The sequence below is a fragment of the Taurulus bubalis genome (genome assembly GCF_910589615.1).
Source record: "Taurulus bubalis genome assembly, chromosome: 12".
Taxonomy (NCBI): domain Eukaryota; kingdom Metazoa; phylum Chordata; class Actinopteri; order Perciformes; family Cottidae; genus Taurulus; species Taurulus bubalis.
In genome coordinates, this window is record NC_136600.1 from 15113495 (window position 1) to 15134346 (window position 20852).

At 41.7% G+C, this 20852-nt stretch overlaps 1 protein-coding gene across 1 annotated transcript; it reads left to right on the forward strand.

Moving 5' to 3' along the window:
* The first annotated feature begins 424 nt into the window (after window positions 1-424).
* On the forward strand, window positions 425-18665 carry LOC306744949 (polycomb protein SCMH1). Its single transcript, XM_079227658.1, has 12 exons — window positions 425-638; window positions 1122-1210; window positions 1509-1755; window positions 6721-6965; window positions 7907-8101; window positions 8729-8855; window positions 9132-9332; window positions 11170-11340; window positions 12411-12521; window positions 15761-15892; window positions 17129-17262; window positions 17462-18665. The coding sequence occupies exons 1-12, from the start codon at window positions 440-442 to the stop codon at window positions 17579-17581; spliced, it is 1971 nt and encodes a 656-aa protein (XP_079083784.1). The 5' UTR covers window positions 425-439; the 3' UTR covers window positions 17582-18665.
* The last annotated feature ends 2187 nt before the right edge of the window (window positions 18666-20852 follow it).

Genomic DNA, 20852 nt, shown 5'->3' on the forward strand with positions numbered 1-20852 from the left:
CATTAAGTGTTGATAATAGATTTTAAGCATCTTTGGCTCATAAAACATTGCATGTCAAATTCAACTCAAAATGCATAAAAACCTGAACATTTATGAAACTTTCTACCGCTGCAAAGAAACACATCTTAACACGACTGTTACGTGATATACATTTCCTGTTAATCCCCGTGTTCTTCAGCAGGGCTTTTCAGTTGGGAAAAATACTTGAAAGAGACGGGTGCCGTTGCTGCACCCTCGGCTCTCTTCAGACAGGTGAGCAAGACTGAAAGGCCCCCTCTTCTCGGTCTTTATCAAAGATATTTGTAAGCATCTCTCTTGCGAATATTTGATTACGCATGATTCCACTTCCCGCTATCATGTTGCCGCTCTCCTAACTAACCGCTCGTCTGTCGTCACCATCTAGAGCCTCACGCCTCCGCTTAACGAGTTCAAGGCAGGGATGAAGCTGGAAGCGCTGGACCCGCGAAACACCACGTCCACCTGCATCGCCACAGTGGTGGGCCTGACGGGCTCGCGGCTGCGGCTGCGCTTGGACGGGTCGGACAACAAAAACGACTTCTGGCGCCTCGTGGACTCCTCAGAGATCCAGCCAATAGGCAACTGTGAGAAGAACGGAGGCATGTTGCAGCCACCACTTGGTAAGGATAGATGTTATCTTTTTGTCTTTTCCTGTTTTGGAGGGTTTTCATTCTGGTCCACAAGATTTCCGTGACTAACAGCACAAATGTCAGTGTGTCATGCTAATGCCTATAAATAACTCCCTAAAACAGCATAGAAAGCCTCCTACCTCCGGATGTTTCTGTATTGAATACTCATGGGAAGATACCCAAGAGCATCTGTTAGTCCGCCCATTTAGACTGCTAAGACTACTTGTTTTTAGGTTTGCGACTTTCTTTTCTTCATTTCTTCATCTGCTAATTATTTTCTTGATTAATTGTTAGGTCTACGAAATGTCCAAATATAGTGAAAACTCCTCAGAACCTCTCAGGGCCAAGGTGACGTGTTCAGATTGTAGTCTTGTTTTGTAGTTTTCCCGTGATTTGTCTCCGTCACCATGTTCACCATGCAAGCCTTGGCTCTAAAGCTGTTGTAGTTATGACAACAATTGTCGTCTTCTTCAGGTTTCCGTCTCAATGCGTCCTCTTGGCCCATGTTCCTTCTGAAAACACTAAATGGAGCTGAGATGGCTCCCTCTCGCATCTTTCACAAGGTACCTGTACAAGGCTCACGAGCTCAACACACTCTGAAAAAACTAGTTGCTGTCCCATATCAGGGAGGAAACGAGCAGGTTTCTTTATGAGTCAAGTTACTTATTCATACCAGCGTTCACTGGAGTTCACAAATGATAACTGACTGCCATATTGTCTGTTAGAGTATGAAAAAAACAAAAAGGCAAAAGCTCACCAGTATTTCGTTGATTTTACTGCACCTTCCTGATACAAATGAATACACGGATACACATGCCAACTTCATACCTGACCCCCATTCTTTCTCTCCATGTTCCCCAGCAGGAGCCTCCCGCCCCGGAGCAGAACTCCTTCCAGTTGGGCATGAAGCTGGAGGCGGTGGACCGTAAAAATCCCCACTTCATCTGCCCGGCTACAGTGGGTGCACTGCGTGGTGTTGAGGTGCTGGTCACCTTTGATGGTTGGCGGGGAGCCTTTGACTACTACTGCCGCTATGACTCACGTGACATCTTCCCTGTTGGCTGGTGCAACCTCACTGGAGACAACCTTCAGCCGCCCGGCACTAAAGGTATGAACCGTAACAGTAGGCGGGAGTTTTGATGAAAAAAGGGTGTCATGTCATTTTTTTTCCCTCGAGAAAACAAAGAAAATACATTCATTTTGAGAAAAGACTATCATTCAAGATTTACTTATTGGCCACAATGTTACTTTAACAGTTAAATAAATCACTAATTAATGTCAGTGAACAGGTCTGTATGATGAGGTAGAGCTGTGCGGTATACCGGTTTCAGATTTCCATACAGTATGAATTTTTCATATAGGTGCTTACACGTACGTCAACAAGCCGTGCATATCCAAAACAACAGCAGGCAGCAACATTCATTTTTTTTACAGCTTAATACTGGGAGCAGTGGAACTACTTAGCTGTCAGGGTAACTTGCTTCAGTCATGGTTCAAAATTACACGGCCGATTTGCATGCTGGGAAGGCCAGTTGCAGCATGTTGGGCGGTGAACAGCTGTTTGTGTGGCGTGTCATCCGGTCTGTCTCTTCCTGTTTTTTCGTGCGCGAACTCTACCCAGCATGCAATTCGGCACTGTAATTTTATAACAAGTGTGAACCATGACTGAAGCAAGTTACCCTGACAGGTCCACTGTGCTCCCAGTATTAAACTGTAAAAAATAAATGTTGCTTCTTGCTGTTGTTGCGGCTATGGACGGCTCGCTGACAGGACCGCTGTCTAGTTGACCGGTGCTGTTAATGGAATCAATGTGTTTACTCATTAAGAAAATGTACTGTAAAACTGCCAGAATCTTACAAAGTACCTTGATATAAATGTTTGGCCATACCGCCCAGCCCTATGATGAGGTGCACCACTGTATGGGGAGTGGACACAGGTTGCATTATATTGCTTTGTTAGACATGGTTATATTTAGTATATTGACCCAAATTGTAATAATTGGAGTTAAATAAAAACTGCCATGACTAATTCTCAACGAACTGTAACTTTGATCATGTTGTTTTGTATTGCGCTGTAAAGATGCTGTTTTTATTTAGTCCAACCACTGTACAGCAGTTCGGGTGCGCAACAAGCACTTTCATGGTGCTTATTTTGGGACGAGCGTCAAGTGAAAAATACATTCCATAAATATTATCTACTGCAGTTCTACTATTACTTTTCACTGTATTTGTGGGTTTGGTTGGTGCAACACGGTCTACAGTGTGATGTAAGTATTACATCATAGGCCTGAAGGCATCATTAGTTGATCAAGTCATCAACATGAGTTTGCTATTTTTCATGCCAGATGGCGATGTGATCTCTCTCCAGATAACTTTTCAGCTGTGTTTGCAAACTAGGCTTCCAACATCCAGTAAGATCCAGTTCAGTTTGTAAAATGTTAAAGTGGGAATGGTGTCGCCTGCGTTTGCAACACAATCCGACGGAGACCAGAGCTACACGATTCATTGCTTTGTTTTTCCATTCGGCAAACGAGGAGTTTTCTTGTCACCAGGCAGTTTCTCTTCAAGCTGGAGCATTTCAGAAGTTGTAGCCATGTTTGCTTTCTCAACATAGAAAATCAAAGGAAGCTATTTGTTATACAGGAAACATAAAAGGAAGAAGTGATTACAAAGGTTATCAGCCGTAAGGTCAGCTGCACTCCTCTGTGAGAATCCGTTAGAAGGAGTAGAAAAGGAAGGCGGGATATGGAGAGGCAGTACATGCCTTTGTAGCCTGCTAGTGTTTTATGAAGGCCTGGCACTCCCCCAGTTGGCAGAGTTGGGCCTTGACGTGGTTGAAACAAGCCTGGGTGCCCCTCCACAGGCCTCTCGTTGGCACCCCGGCTAACAGGAGTCTGATTAGACATCTCGGAGAGAATTGAGTCAAGAGAAGGGATAGAAACGAAGAGATAAGACAGACATATGCTGCTAGAGGTGGATTGTTTACATTGCCAGCAGATGGTGGGAGGAAAAAGAAAGAAAGGAGGAGCAACTGCAGAGGAAGAGTGGGAGAGGAGGACAGTGCAGGAGGAGAGAGGGTGAAACTGAGGACAGCTGTGCAGACAACCACACACTTTTGACTTTGGTTTTGGGCACGAGAGGTGAGTAAAGATGAACGAAATGGCAGAAATGCAGTCCGAGTGATTGATTAAAGGTTGTGAGAAGTTATCTTCCTGTAACCTGAACTGGCAACGGCGGCTTTGTGAACTCGATGAACTGTGCACTCAAGGGAGAGGGAGAAGAAGAAAAAAGGGAACGCTCATTACACGGTTTATTTGGCTGTATTTACAAGCACTGCCATTGATCAATGAACATGTAACCTCGAGCTCTTTCAACCTTTTAAAACATAGTATCGAGGAATTGTCCAATCTGTTAAGGATCAATCAGGTGTCTTGTTCGTCGCTCCACGTTGGCTCCCCTATGGAAAGTGGCAGTAGCCTGCAGACTGAGCTTTGCATTGATTGGTGTACCCGTGTAAAAGTGTGTTTTAATAAACACGGCCCCACGGGCCAAGACCTGTGTTAATGAATGTGGCTGCTCCTCTCGTAAATCTGTCAATGGTTGATCCAGGATAAATACCACCGCATTTTAGTTTGTGCCGTGTGTGTGTGTGTGTGTGTGTGTGTGTGTGTGTGTGTGTGTGTGTGTGTGTGTGTGTGTGTGGGAACTTGCAGGTGCATGTGAAGCCAGATATCCTGGATATACTGTGGTTCTTCTGTGTGGTTGTTTTTTCATGCACACATTCTTGAGGTTTTGCCAGCAGAGTTGGCTTACATAAAGTGCATGGCTTATTTGGTTATTTTTTATTTAATATAAGCCCTGCTCTAAGTGATTTTTCCATGTGCATGTTCCCTCTGTGGTTCATGTGACTTTTCTGAAATGTTTCCCGTCAAGAAAGGAAGTGTGCGCATTCATGGGTGGGAGTTTGGGAGATACAATTTAAGACCGCCTCACAGCTGTCAGCAGCTTATTTCTTTATTAGGGTTTGTTCCTCAGGCTTTTAAGGAGTTCACACATTTCTTCTTTTTATTCTAGCCAGCAGGGAGTTCAAGGTAGACCAAAAGAAAATCATCTCTGATTACTTGTGTTCTCTTTTTCAAGACGGCAGTTTTTTCTCCTTTCTCCTCTTACCCGATATCTTTCAGTTTCTTTTTATCTGTGCTTCATCTTTCGTTGGTGGATATGGATCACAGTTAATGCTGGTTATGCCTGACTTCACAGCTCAATACTGGACTGATACATTGTTGTCCACCATAAATAAGTTCTTGTTTATCTGTTGTTGGTGTTATCTGGCCATGCAGATGGTGAGTAACACAAACTAAATTCCATTCTCCTCATTTGTTTTGACACATTTCTCAAAAGCTGAGCAATAAAACCCTATTTGTAATGCATGAGTAGATACCATTAGAACTTAATGGGAAATACGTTTTTTTGTAATGTGGATGGACCATCAGTAATATTGTGAGAGAAAATACCACGATTACTATTAAGCAGGGTATTGAGGTCTTTCGGCAAGGAGTATATCATGATTAATAGATGCATATGCTATTTCTGACCACAAAGAGAAATCATGTTGCAGAGAGAGAGAATCTGAGTTTTGTGACCTTATTTAAATGTAGATAATTCACAGAATGAGCAAACTGGTGCCTGCACCTCTTGATGTAACCTCTCACACTCTTTTCTTCTCTCTAACTGTGGAGTACTGTCACAGTCTGAGAGGTGTAGTGTGGTGTCGTCTAGAACTGAGGAAGGAAGTTCAAGTGAGGAAAAATGTTTCGCTGCTGAGAATGTTTGACCTTCTAGATTTAGTTCTGCATTGAACATAACTGAACGTTTGAAAAGTTTGATGCGACAGATTGTGGAAATGAAGTGGTGCAAAAAGGGGTGGGAATCTCTAGGCACCATTTGATTCCGTTTCAGAGGGCTGTGCTGCGATTATAAAACTATAATCGATTCATCTGGATGCATCAACATTTTTATATACCTGATTATGTTTTTCTCACTGTGATTATGTGCTATTTTAAAACACTGCATGTAATGAGTCATAATTAAAAAAATAAAACAGGAATTTACTTCAATTATCTTTTATTAATTAAATATGATATATGTGTGAACTGGAGGATTACATTTTTAAGCATTGCAAAGAGAACCAACAAGGAAATAAATATTATGGCCAGATACTGCCATTCTACACGCTCCTTAGTGATTCCATGACGTTAGCTTTGGTTTGGTTAGAAAACGTTGTTGAATGTTGTATCGTGGTTCAAAGTGTGCAACATAGCAAGAAAGCTCTGGTTCTCAATGACTGAGTCAGAGAGGAAATCTTTGGAAAATAAAGTGTGAATCTACTTCATGATTCTTATTCGGCATTTCCGAGTTGGGCGGGAGAAAAAACTAAATGCTTCCATACGTTAGCCTTCAAGCCAGGAGGTGCTGGTGGGATTGTATGTGTATTTGGCTGCTCAAACTCAGCCGCCCTCACCAAAACTCTGCTAGTATTTAGTCTAATCTAATCTGTGCATTACCTCTGTTGCGTTCAGTGTCAGCGGTAAGGAACGGACAGCCCGGTGTCATTTGATACAGGCCATAATCATAATGTTGAGAACTGAGTTTTAAATCTCAGATTATTGAGTTTTCTGAATCCAGTCATAATCGTTCAAAAGGGACATAGTAACCAACAGTGTAAAGGCTTCTTGGATGTGTGTGTGTGTGATCAGGTACGCAACTCATTCGGCTGTGTATTGGTGTTAATATGCATGTGTGGGGGAGTTGATTTTGAATGAAAAAGTATCTATTTCGCCTGTTATTCGCATCACTAAAGTCTAGATTTCAGATTGAATACTGTCATTGGTTAAGACATATTACAAATCTTACTAATGCAACTAATGAGAAAATAACTACTCTAACTGTTTAAATATTATTACATTGTGGAGCTTGGAACTGTCATTTTTTAATTACTTCTTTTTCACTCTATAATGCCACAGCATTTTATTAAACTCTATTTTTTCTATATCTGTCCACCTTTGCCCATGAAGTAGTGCTACCCAAGAGCCTTGGGTCGTTGACAGACGGGAGTGTGGAGAGCCCAGCCATGCACCCGACGCCCACGGTGGGCAGACCTCCAGGTCAGAGAGGACGGAAGCCAGGCCGCAGGAAAACCAAGGTGACAGGGCTCTGGAATCAGAAGGCCTCAGCGTTGGGCCCACAGAGCATCCAGCCGGGCAAAGGTCTGGAGCCCATCAAGATACCCAAGAAGCGAGGTCCCAAGCCTGGCAGTAAGGTAGGCATGAAGGGGTTTAGAGATACCTTCAGGGACACACGATCGCACATACTTTTAATAATATCTAGCCATGCAGATAGTTTGGGTTATATTTTCCCAGGTTTTACAATATCTGTGACCAAAATGTTACAGTTACCCTTCATGAAGTGAAACACACTGTGAAAGGGATACAGTTATAGATACAAGATGGGCAACTCCCAGACCTGACAATGCCATGGGCATGGACCCGTCAATCACAAGGTAGCCACGCCCTAAATCATACAGTTTTTACTTTGAATTGGATCATCATTTACTTAAGGAACCATGTTGATGTTGAACCATAGAGGGATGTTTGCAATCAAGTAAGAAGAAGGGTCATTTTCTTATAGACTTCCATACATCAGACTTCTTCTCTCATAGCCAGCAGGGGTTGCCCCCTGCTGGCTATGAGAAAGAATGCACGTTTAAGGCACTTCTGCATTTGCTTTACTTTTTCATAACCAGACATTGTTCCCTTGTTAAAGCTAAACTATTTATTCAGTTCTAAAGAGACTCCGTCTTTCCACAGTTAGCTTTGTGCATTGGGGGAAAAATGCATTAGGGACTTTTTTACGTAGAATGTTTCCATGCTGTGAGCACCACAGGCATAATTCCATCTTATTGTCTTTTGGTGTCACACTCCAAACCATACTACTGTTTAAACTGTACATGGCTTACTACTGTTGGAAGTTAAATGCAATGAGTTGAGTGAACCAAGACCAACTGGCAAAAAGAGAGCTTTTTCTGTGGCACACACAGGGCTTTTCTTGGCTCCCCTTATATAAGCCTTTGTTTGCATGTAAACATGTTTGACCTTATGCCACATCTTGAATTCTGTTGGAGGGATGCACACCATTGTAGAGTATCACAGCATGAAGAGTTACGCCACTTGACTCTTTGTCTCTTTTGCTCTTGGTTTGCAGCAGTTGGGCTGGGCGAAGCGAGCTGGCTGGCTGGAAGATGCCATGGCTGGTCCAGGACGGCCTGTGACAGGCCCGGGGCGAACCAGGGGCCGACTGCCTGCCAACTGGGCACAGAGCATAGCTCTGCAGCAAGCCCAGACTCAGGCAGAGCCGATCAAGATCCCAAAGAAAAGAGGGCCCAAGCCTGGTAGCAAGGTAGCCTTCCAGTACATACACAGTAACACAGGTATCACTGAACCACAGATTATCACATTATAGCACTTGGCTGCATAAAGTGGGAGCTTATTGGGTGTATTTTTTAACACATAATACATACATTATTTTAATGCCCCATCCTGCTCTTGTCTCGTGTTATTTAATACCTTTCTGACAAGTTAGACGGGTTAGACCTCAAGAGAATACGTTTCAAAATGCTAATTGAAAATTAAATGTATCTTTTATCATGTTGGTTGTGTCTTGCAGAATCTATAAATAAATGGCATTCTGTTTGATGATGTTTTTCAAGAAAGGTAGATTGCGCTGGTTTCACAGTGGTTGTCCACGACAAATGTAGGCTGGCAAAGCAGGTAGCGTCCCTTTACAGGTCCCAATAATGCACTGAGAAGAGGATTGATGGAAACATTTGGCAAAGTCATGGATTTTCCTTTTCATATTTGTTTTGTTTACTAATGTTACACCATGTTTCATTTACAGGGAGGCACTTTGTTTTAAGAATACAAATATAAGAGGGCCATATAAGAGTCACATATGCACTACTGATGGTAACAAACCAGAAATGTGAAAAAGGATTTGAAATGTCTGAATGTGTGTGTTTGTATCCAGAGAAAACCCCGCGTGGTCCCTAATCCAGTCCCCACGTCTCCTACCAGCAGCACCCCAGAGCCCGACACCAGCACCGTGCCTATGGACAATGCCACCATCCCCAATTCTGCACTACAGGCCCCCACAGGTACACAGACCACACACCTGGACATGCGGCACATTATTATTGATGGGTATGGCGGTCTGGGGTGTTCAGTTCATCTGTCATGCTGTCAGACACACTGTCAGCGCCTTTTGTGTTGCGTTGGCAACGGAATCTGACAAATGTTTTTGTTTATTCATGCAAATAAGATGTAAAATAGACATAATGGCCCCTTGCATTTGATTACAATAACACTTTCTTCATCAAATTAGTCTTGCAGCCTTCGATATTGACTTCTCTGCTGGCTGCTCTGCCCACCAGTTTGTGTGTATCTAAATAAGTACGGCAAGGTGGGGCCCCATTTGGACCAGCGGCGGGTCCAGCGGCTCCCGGACCACTTTGGGCCGGGCCGGGCCTCCTCGGTGCTTCAGCAGTGTGTTCAGGCTTGTGTCGACTCCGCCCACAACCAGAGCACCGTCTTCTCCTGCCTCAAGTCTGGGCAAGGAGGCGAAGTCATATCAGGTGGGGATTAAACTGTCATCATAGAAACATAAATATGAATTTCTCTATCGCTCTCCTGCTTCTGTTAAAGGTCCTCGTGAAGTTACATTTTAAGAGGATGTTGCTGTATTGTTTCATCGCTTTTTGTTGCGATCACATCTTTGTGAAATTAACAGAATGTAGTCAAAGAACTATCAGACCATATAGAGAATGCATTTCTGTTATAATTGTTACATTAAACAGGCATGAAAATCCCTCACCTTTCGGCGAAATTCGCCGTTTTGAAACCAAAATAGGTGACCTACGTGGATCGTGTAGATCCGAAGAGTTTTTGTTTTTAGGGGGGGGTGGGGGTCAACTGTCCGCCGTTTCTGAGATTGGAGTGGGACACAGAAAAAAAACTGAGGTCGTGATCGTCTTCGCAATAAAAGATCTTTGACTGTCGCGTCTTGGCCAATCAGCGTTAAGATGTCTACAGTGGCTTCATTCCCCTCCCACCAGTTTTTTATTGGCAAGCTAGTCAGCTAGCTAACGTTGTTGGAGAGACAGCGAGTGAGATTACTGGCAGCGGAGAGTCCGTGGCAGCGTGTGGCGTCAGACAGGAGAGTGGCGACTCAGCGGCGGCTCAGTTCTACCTACCAACACCTCACTACATATAAGGAGAGGACAATGGAGATTTTATCCAACTTTTATTTTAATAAAAAAAAACGAAATGAGTTTCCTCCGTAGGGTGGCCGGGCTACTGTTTATATTTAAGGGTCTAAGATCTACGTGTAGGAAAAAGTGTATCCTCTAGTTAATTATAATCCATAGAGTTCTGCGGTTATAATCACTGTCACACAGAGAGAGGTGTGCATGAAATTCGCCGTTTTGAAACCAAAATAGCTGACCTACGTGAATCGTGTAGATTCGATGAGAATTTTTTTGTCGGGGGGTATTTATATTCAGTGAACTGCGAACAGGTGCGCGTGCCAGAAGGGAGCGCGAGTGCATGGAAATATTAACACGAAGGACCTTGCATCACCAGTGCAGACCACCATCAGAAGCATCTGGCAGTGCTCAGCAGGCCAAGAAACAGACTGCTGAAGAAGAGAAAAGTGCGAGGCTGAGACATGTGGCAAAACAGCGAAAGCGGGCGATGGAGACACTGGTGGTTCAGGCAAAGTAGAAAAAATAATCTGGTTCTGAGAGTATTACGAACTGTAAATTGTTATCTTTGCCAATAAAATGTATTACAATCTGAATTACATTGTATTGGCTGTCAATCATGATGGAAGAGTAGACAAGTTAAGTTACAACATGTCCACCATCTCTTGTTAGGGTTATGCATTAAGCCATTTGTGGTGCCCTTACCATATTGTGCCTCATATACTGTACATGTTAGACCCAGTGACAGGCTGGCATGAAATGGCTTGCATAATACTTAGTAAGGAGGCCATAATATTTTTTGACTCAAGTTAAGTTTCTCCAGCTCTCCCCAGGTTGGCAAACAAAGCATCTCAAAATGCATCAGATTGATGCCTTAAAATATGGAATATTTACATTTTTCTTACGGGGGAGCATGCCCCCGGACCCCGAACTATGATCATTATGGGTTTTATTTTAAAACCCATAATGATCATAGTTTGTCAGCTTCTCGACGACTCACTGCCCACCCCGGGCTCCTCTCACCTTTTTCACCCCTGACCCGTTTTCATGCCTGATTAAATGTGAGGTCTAAATGCCTTTTGTATGAAGCTCACTCTCACATCAGCCAACACGTTTCTTTTTCAAATTTTTTCCACGTAAAACAAAAGACTGTACACTATATCAAACGGAAATTGTTTCTATGTCCTTTGCACCTGTTTTCCTCGTCTAGCCTATTTTGACAAGCAGCAGCACACCCTGACCCTGCCAACAGTCAGCAGTGTCACCTACGTCCTCCGCTTCCTGGAAAAACTCTGCCACAACCTTCACTGCGATCCTCTTTTTGGCAGCCAGCCCGTAGCCAGAGGAGGCCTGCACTACGACAGCCACACATACGCTACAGGTCAGTGCTGCTCTACTCTCACTGTGAATTCACATGCACTGCTACATTGTGAAAGTATTTGATTTATTTGATTTACAGCAGTTATGTTGAGGTTGTTGTCCTTTATTGATAGACACATGTCTAATAGCTGGGGTGTTTTAATGCATTATATATAATGCTTGAAACCAAAAGTTGATTTCTCCAGATTGCAGTTGGATTGCATGTCATCATATTGTTAAATTTGACATAAATATGAGAATATTACAGTGCTAGACAATACATTTAATGTAAATTCTACTCCTAATGTCTCAATAAACCAACCTTTTGAGCACCAGAAGTGCTCTTTTTACTGTGTGTTATTTAAAAATAAAAAGTTCTTTAGAAGATACAAACTCCCTGCAGCGTAAGAATATCTCGTCTGCCTTACTCATGTGGAGATGTTGGCAGTAACCTTCTGAAAAACACATCTTGTAAATACTCACGGGACGTGCACTATGTGCCTCCCCTGAGTCTATGCACAGTAGATTTTACACTGCCGTACAAAAGGCTCATCACTTGTGCCATGCCGAGAGTTTAGATTTTTTGGGAAGATAAATCTGACATAAAACATACTTAGTTGGCTTCCAGTTATACAGCCATTAGTTAAAAGTGTTCTGACAACAAGGTTGTTTATTGGAGTGGAGTAAAAAAGTTGCATGAAATATGCTGTCCAATGGCGTGATGAATTTTTATTGTGATTGTTGTAGAATACCTTTCATTCATTCAGTTGTTTCAGAGTTTACAGTGTGCAAGTGTCTTGCTGATGTGTTTTAGTTTCCTCAAGTCATTCACTCATCAAGGATTAAAGGTACATGATACAAAGCAAAGCATTGTCTGACGCAAACCAAATTCACTGTATGGTTTCATATGTCCTGTAGTATTCAAAATACTTTACTATTTTTTTTTTTTTCATTCTTTCGCCATTCAGCCTCTTTGGATAATATTTGGTTACATTCTTCTTTTGGTCAGTCAGGTCCACTTATCTCTAACGTTCTCACCTCAAACTGTCACATCTGGCTCCTTCCTTCATATGTGCTGTTTTTTTTTTTCAGAGAGAAGAGCTTTCGGAGATAGCTTAACAACGGGCACCAAGCGGTTCCTCCAGGATTACAACTGTGCACTTCCTCAGAAACTCTCCAAAATCCCCCGGCACTCCACTGATGGTAAGTTACTTTTTAGATTGTTGTGATTTTTTTTCTTTATAAGCCACCATGGACCTTATTCCTCTAGATCAGGGATTCCCAAAGTGTGGTGCGCACATCCCTGGGGGTGCGCGAGCTGCCTATAGGGGGTGCGCGAGAGGAAAAATGTAATGGTGGTCTAATGGTGTAATAATTTATATTAAACATAATTTTAAAAAAATGAAGTAAGATTTTTTTAATTATAAAAATTCCCTTTGTAAGATTTAAATTTAAAATTAAAAACGTACAATTTAATAAATAGATGCACTTCCGGTCCGGCCGCCAGACTGTCTTTTACGTACACACTAGCTAGCCTAGCTTGTGCACCTAACGTCATTTCATTCATTCAGCAACATCCATGAAAATATGTTAAACTGGCTGAAATTGGGGAAGCTGTCAGGTGGGACATCTGAATCTATCAGTAATAAAAGAGGAGAGGGACAGAGAGAGAGTGAGGAACCGTAGGCGAGAGAAACGGAGAGGTGCGTTGGGGAGAGACCGGGAGAAGAAATCGACCGGGAGTCGGAGAAAGAGGAGACGGAGGAGACCGAGAAGGAGGAAGGGATATCACAGACAAACCGGAAGCACAGAGGCCCATCGCGGAGTCTAGGTGAAAAAAGAGGAAACGAGAGTGAGCATCAGACTGGGAGAAAAATAGGAAATATGATGACAATTATCTGGGTCTGGGCTTCACTTGGATTGGCAATGCAGATTGCCCGAAGCCACAGTGCGTGTTGTGCAGTGAGGTTCTGGCTAACAGCTGTCTGAAGCCTCTTATTTGCGCCGCCACCTGAACACCAAGCATGCCACTGCAAGTCAGAAGCCCCTTACATTTTTTAGATCAAAATTGGAAAAGTTACAAAACAGCCAAAAACAATTGCAGTCTCATTCATGTGTTGGGTCTACACCAGGAATTCCCAAAGTGTGGTGCGCGCACCCCTGGAGCCTCCTTTTTTTTATTCATATCTGTTTCTGTGAAATGTGAAATGCAATCTGCCTCTGAGCCTGTGCGTTTGTCCTCGCCATCCTTATTGCTCTTTAAAAGTGACGCCTTGTGTAACTGAAATGTATACAGCAGACTAAATCTTGTAACAAACGCCACGCGCGAGCAAACAATTCTCGCATTGGTCCGATTTTATGCAGCTATAAATAGGCTCTGTTGCGGGGTTTTTTTTAAGGTGTGGGGGATTGAGGGTGTGTGAACCCGGTCGGGATGTAGAAGGGGGTGCGTGGCCTAAATAGTTTGGAAACCGCTGCTCTAGATAAAAACTGATTAATAGATTTTGGTGTGTTTGTTCATATGCAGAGCTAGTGACATATATGTTTCTCAGACTATGTTTACTATTATTACTATTACTATTATTAGTAGTCTGACAACAGTCATATCAGGACAAAGAAGATTGTCAGTTCCACATACTCACCCATAGTAAGCATCACTTATTATCACTTTTAATGAGTGGCTTTAACTACACGATTAGAACATTATGTCTCCTATATATTGGAGCATAAGCTGTTGTGCACTCTGATATTTGCAATGAGTTATGGCAGGTGCCCAAATTTGATCATATCTGGTTGGTATTGGTGGATTGATGTATTTGCTTCTGGTTGACTTGGCTGCTGCTTGCTGGTAAATTCATTTTGTATTTAAATTCCCTTGGTTGTGTTTTCTTTGTTCTTTATTTGTGAGTTAAAAAAAAGTATTTTACTGATTAAACAAGCCTTCCACTCGTGTGTATAGTATTTGTTTATATAATCATTGGCTCCCAACTCTAATGCTGCACCACATTTTATGTAGGACATTTAATTCTAATAATCGACTGCTCTAAGTTGTCCAGTAAAGCCACATATAATCATATTAAAGCGGTAGTAAAACAGAAGAAGCTCTTGGCTCAGGAGTGAGTCATATTACGTTCTGGGCCAGGAGGTTAATCATTTAATCATCTTTCAATTTCCTTATATTTTAATTAAGTTAATGGGATATTTGAAGAGATTTATGTTAAAGGGTAATATCCCCCTAAAAAAGGGCCTTCCACTTTAACAGAAGGCCATAACACACACTCAAATCACCATAACACTTTCTGTGAGTTACAAGCATATCGCTGTGAAATATATTATTAGATTAAGTCATACTGTGTAACAACATATTATGTAATAACTAGATCAAATGTAGTACAATTTCACCCCATTATGAAATACAATTTCCCTAATTTTGTAATGTATTATCGCCTATTGCAGTGGTTTTTCCAGATTATAGGACTTGTATTTTTTTTTCAGGACCATTTTCGAATACATGCAATTGTGTAACAACCATTTGGTCTTATGTTTTGGGCCAACGAGGATTAATCAGTCTTGTCTTCATTTAGCTTTGAGTTCTTGATCATCCCCTCACTAAAGGCTGACCAACAGTCACAGACAAGTAGCCGGGATGTTTCACTCGCCCAATGGCCAAACTTACTTGTCGAAATGGAAAATGTGGGCCTTTAAAAATTGTTTATATACAACAGTTGCATTCACGCCATGCTGACGGGTTATGGATCCCAGAGGTGGCCATGTACATTGAGGTTTGGGCCACACCATAGTCAACGATTGCTGTTTCCGATATGTGACTTTATGACTTTCCATCCAGTAATATATGATTGAAACTGGCTCAGGACTGGTCCAGAGAGAACAATTAAAGTAAAAGACTGTCATTAATAGTTTCGGAGGGCGTTGCGAAGGAATGAGGGCAGATCTTATTCCACTACCAGCATTTAATCTAAGATCATTGAAACCTTTGACGAGAGCTGTCTCTGTACTGTGGTTAGCGTCGAAGCCAGATTGTACATTTTCAAGAGTACCATCCTCAGAAAAGTGTTTGTTTAATTGTTAAAAAAATTCTCTCAACGGGGCGGTGATTATTAAGAGAGGAGAAGTTTAAGTTAGTTAGTTATGTGTAGTTTTAAAGTTGGGGGTCATTTAAAAAGGTTTAAAATGCCAGCATAGTGTGTTATACGTATTCTGGAAAAGGGTCGAGGTAGCAGGTAGAGGGTTTTAAATAGCTGTTTATGGTAGAGAATAGTATTCTGGGATTGCTTGAGTTGGCTGTGATAATGTCGTAAAAATAGGTGCGTCCTCATCCTGCCACTGCTTTATTGCGTTTGAGTTCTTTCTACATGTCATGGTGGACAGTCGATGTGTTTATCTTCTCTGATTGGTGAGTCTTCCGTGTGATTTGTCCCCAGGCGAGTCCCTCATGGAGAACAATGTTGCCGCATCAGAGCACTTAAAGAAGAGTCCTCTCTCTCCAAACTCTACGGTACAAACTCCCGGCCTGAGATCTCCCTCCAAGCTGCTGCATCATAACAACTCCACAGGTAGGAAGAGATCCTGATCCAGGAAACATTGTCGCTGTCTTCGTTTTCACAACATCCTAGTGCTTCAGTGAAGCTCCGAGATGGTTACCTCGCACAGACGATGGATTCTCGCGATATTACAAGAGCATGCGAGAATCCATCTCGCCAGGCTCCATGTAGTGTGTTTTGTCAGGACCAATCATGGTCTTGTGAGGAGTTTTTTGCAGGTATGGGTATGGTTTAGTTGTGTGTGACAACACCGAGAGATGGCCATCCATTCAAACAAGGCCCTTAAAGAGGTTTGCGTATGTTGCGATAGCAGACGTTCTATCAGAACTTGAGAATACATCCTCAATAAGCAGAGCAAAGAACAGACTTTTCTTGATGGAAAATATGTTTTTTGCTCTCCTCCTGAGTGGCTTTGGCAACAGTTTGATTGACAGCTTGTTCATCCAATCACCTGCCAAGAATGTTCTGAAAATGTTTTGCCCTTTTCCAAACTGTTTCCAATGTGGCTGCTCAGATGATTCTGTCTAACAAAGCATCTCTTGTGTCAGGCCCTGTATCTAGAATATTAAATGCAAGGGGCTGGGAAGAAGAGTTTGAAGTCCTGTCAGACACCAAAAATATAATCATAGAATACTCTGACATAGGTTTTCAACTCTCGAAAAGTTATCATGGCAACAATCCTTGCAAAGATTGCGTGGTAAACTGTGGAAATACAGTATTCACGCTGCAAATACTCAACCAGCAATGTGTGCGTGCTCATATTTAATTGGTCCACATTGCACTTTTCCGGATGACGACCCTGCATTTTTAATTTTTTGCTGGAGCACTCTGCATTGGTACCTCTGCTGAGTCACCGCAAAGGCCCCATTTAAATGAATGATGAGCCTAACACCTTAAAATCAAAAGAATCCTTTTGACTCAAGGATTGAACCCCTACAGTTTTTAAAACTGATAATGATACATCTGAACATTTGTGTCACTTCTTATAGGTCAATAATAGATGCGACATTCTGTTTGCTGCCATCTTTACAGGATGAATAACATTTATAGATGTAAAGCTTTCAAACAGCCTGACAGTTGGATTCATTTAGGGTGTGTGTTTGACAGGTTTATGTTTAAATTGGCCCATGATTAAGATGTAGTACTTTTATGGTATTTGGGTATTGCGAGCTAAAGTGTATTATTGTGTTTGGTGAGTTAATGGATTAATATCTTCATGGATTTCTGTTTGCGCTTTCGCACTTTTAGGCTCGGGCAGTTTCCGGGAGAGCCCAAGGCCGAGTGGTCAGGACCCCAACCTGTGGACAGTAGAGGATGTCATGCAGTACATCAAAGATATCGACCCTGTGCTGGCACCACATGCTGACCTGTTCAGAAAGCATGTATGTATTCTCTTAAAAAGGAGGAGATGCTTAAAATAAATAGATTTTGCATTACAAAAAGCATCTATAGTGTATAATATACACTTTTTAGACCACACTAGACATTGCTTTTATAGTTTTGTACATTTGTACAACTTAACTTGTTGGACAGCTTTGCTAACAAACTATTCTTACATTTTCCCCTCCCTCTCGGCTACAGGAGATCGACGGCAAAGCACTTCTGTTACTGCGTAGCGACATGATGATGAAATACATGGGCTTGAAGCTCGGTCCCGCCCTTAAACTCACCTTCCACATCGACAAGCTCAAGCGGGCTTGAGGAGGTTGGTCGGTCGACCAGCAGCAGCCTTCCAAATGACTGAACTCCAACCCCATCTTCCTGTTCTAGGATCAGTATATCACGCACTACATATTGGACTTGTACTGGCCATTCACATGTAGCAATTTCCCTCAGACCACCATATCTGGTATTACATAGCCTCGTCCTGACCTCATCCAATGAGGAATGTTTATTTTGTGTAGCACAATCCAGCCCTAAGGCAGCATGGGATACGTAGGATCACCCACTTGTCCATCATCGGTTTTGCATTTCAGTATAACTTGAAGAGTCCTACGTGGCTATTTTAACTGTAAAAAGGCTTTTTTTGGCCTTTTATGTTACATTTATTCTGTACATTTCATATTTTGTACTTTATGGATTTATGGACTAGTATTTTTGCCTTTTTCAACGGTTTGTGTGGGATATGCTTAAGGAAGCAAGAGAAGAAAAGACTACATTCATCCCAATACTTGGGATGCCTCTGGTTTATGTCTCGGTGTGAGGCATGGTTTACTACAATAATAATTATGGGGAGATGAAACATGTTTTGTGGAGGGATGCACCGATACTGATATCGGTCCAATACTGACTCAAATAGCTGGATCGGGTATCTGTGACAATATGCTAGTCTATTATTGGATACCATAATTTTTAATAATTATCAATTATGTCTTCTGTATTTATTTGTAATTTTGTTTTACAAAGTTTAGAAAGTAAGCCTGATGTTGCCTTACAAGAAAAGAATGATCCCAGTCACTTCCACACATTGAGGCATGCAGCTTATGAATTAAATGCTGGTATCGGATCGGTACTTGATATCTGGCTATTGGTATTGGTATCGGGACTGGACAAGTTAGATCGATGCATCCCTAGTTTTATTAAAGAAAAAGAAAAACACTTTATTCTGAAAATACTGCCATGAGGAAATCTGTTTCTTTTTTCTTATTCTGGATGTTGTTAACATTGCCTTGTCTTGTCTTTGTTATTTGTACTTTTTTAATTTTTATACTATATTATTAGAGTTCCGACATGAAGAGCCCTATCATGCTTAACATCGTTCAATAAATATATAATGAGTCAAGTGTTTTATATTTTCTGTGCTATTTGTTCTGCATTGTCAACCTTTTAAAGCCATAATTTCTGATTACATACTGTTTACATACTTGTCATATTTGTTCACTCATATATAGTTTTGTCCCTTTTTATTGCCTGACCTTTTGATATAAACTTATTATATGCCACATACAAATGTAGGTTTGACAAGTCATAAATGTTCTCATTATTATTCAGAATTTTATTTTGAACACTACATTGTGTAGCTACAGTCGTTCACCAACAGGGGGCAGTCCTGTCTTTTCTACCTTTTTGCAGCAATGTCCCCTTGCTGTTTCTCCTTGGGCCTCACTAACGCTCTCCTCTGGGTGGTCATATCTCCATCTGGTCCTCAGCATGATAATCTCTGATATTTTTACACCACGTACACATTTCTTCATATGGTTTATATTGTGTTGCTTCATTCTCAATATGTCTCTGTATTGCTGTGCAGTTATTTCATGTATTTTACATCATTGAAAGACCCTTTAATTCATGATTGTGCCAACCTATTGTTAATGCCGTTTCTGGTAAATGTTCCTGTCATTGTTTCCGTCAGCGCGTGAGTGGGCTATAAAGGCTCGTGGGCGAAAACAATGACTTGTGTCTCCTGAAGCAACTTGGCACAAGACAGAAAATCTAACCACATCCTCTGAGAGAAAACAGGAAAGCATATCACGTAAGGCTGAAAACAGTGACCAAACCCACTGATTCTAACTGACATGGATGAGGATGAATGCATTTCTCTGTGTGAGCATATGACACATACTCACAATCTGTGCTGTGTTTGTGTGTTATGCTCGGGCACATGTGACAAGCTCAGAGCTCGTGGCTGATGCCTGTGCTTGTTGATGTGTAATAGTAGCCAAATTGTTGTGCATGAAGCCAGTGCTATTTATAGAAATAACAGCTCCTTGTGCTGCATATTGTGCTTATGAAGGTTGTGAAGCGAGTTCTTACTTTAACGGCCAACACCAAGGTGTGCTTTTTACTAGACGCCATTCTTGTGTTGCTGGTTGGGCAGGAGACATTTCTTTAAGTTCTGAGGTGAATATTCAATATGACTGGCTGGGTTCTCTGAAAACATACAAGCAAGATAGATTATCTATATTGTTATGACATATGGTGTATTAGGGGAATTCTCCTCCAGATATTTACCAACAATGCTGTGCAGTGCTCCTGAGTCATGCATCCACACTCATCCGCCCCAACAGTCAAACACCATATAGAGCAGCGAGACACTTTCAGTATGTATGAAAGGAAGTTTTGCGGGTTTACAGATCAGTCACAACTGTGAGAAAAAAAAACGACTCTCTCAGGTCTTTTTGTGATAGCATGGAAATGCCGTATTCTCTGCAGAACCAGCCTGGCATTTTGCACTCTGCGGGCACAGTTCGAAAGAAACAACAACAACAACAAAATTGCCCAGCTCACCACTTTCTCTCCAGCTGATACCAGAATACCCTGCTTGCCTTCGAGGTGCTTTGGGGTGAGAGTCCTGCTTGTCTCAGTTGAATGTACTTGAATTTGAAATTGCCCGGCAAATCTTAATAAATATATATAAATAAGTATATAGATATGTATATATAGATAGATTTTTCCTAAATGTATTATATATTATTTTTTTTTTTATGTATTTTGTATTATGTTACAATGCAGTGAGTGTCACACGTTCTTCAGTATGGGACACATTTGTCTGTTTTTGGTCAGAGGTAAAACAAAACTTTTGAGGGTTTTAGCACCACAAAATGAGGGATGGAAAAGGAAAATGTGATCACACCTCATAGGAACCCAAAGCCTTTATTTGCTAAAATCTGATTTTATTACTTTTTCCACATGAGGCCGGCTTGCCCCCGGTGACCTTTGATTTTGAGATATTATCTGCTAAGACCGTTGTCTTGACAGCCCTCACCCCAACACGCTCACTTTGTCAGCTTCGTGCCTACAGATGGTGTGGGCCGGCTGATGTCGGGATTTTCCTTCAAGGAAAATGTTGGTCACACGGCAGCGTGGGTATTATCCATCCAGAAGTTAAAGAAATAACAAATGAATGCATGGATCCCACACAAACACTCACAGAAAAACAACAAATACACAGGTGAACATGACATGCATATGTTAGTGGTTACACATTGATATTACAGTATAAGGAGATTTTAACAGCGGGATAACACAAAGC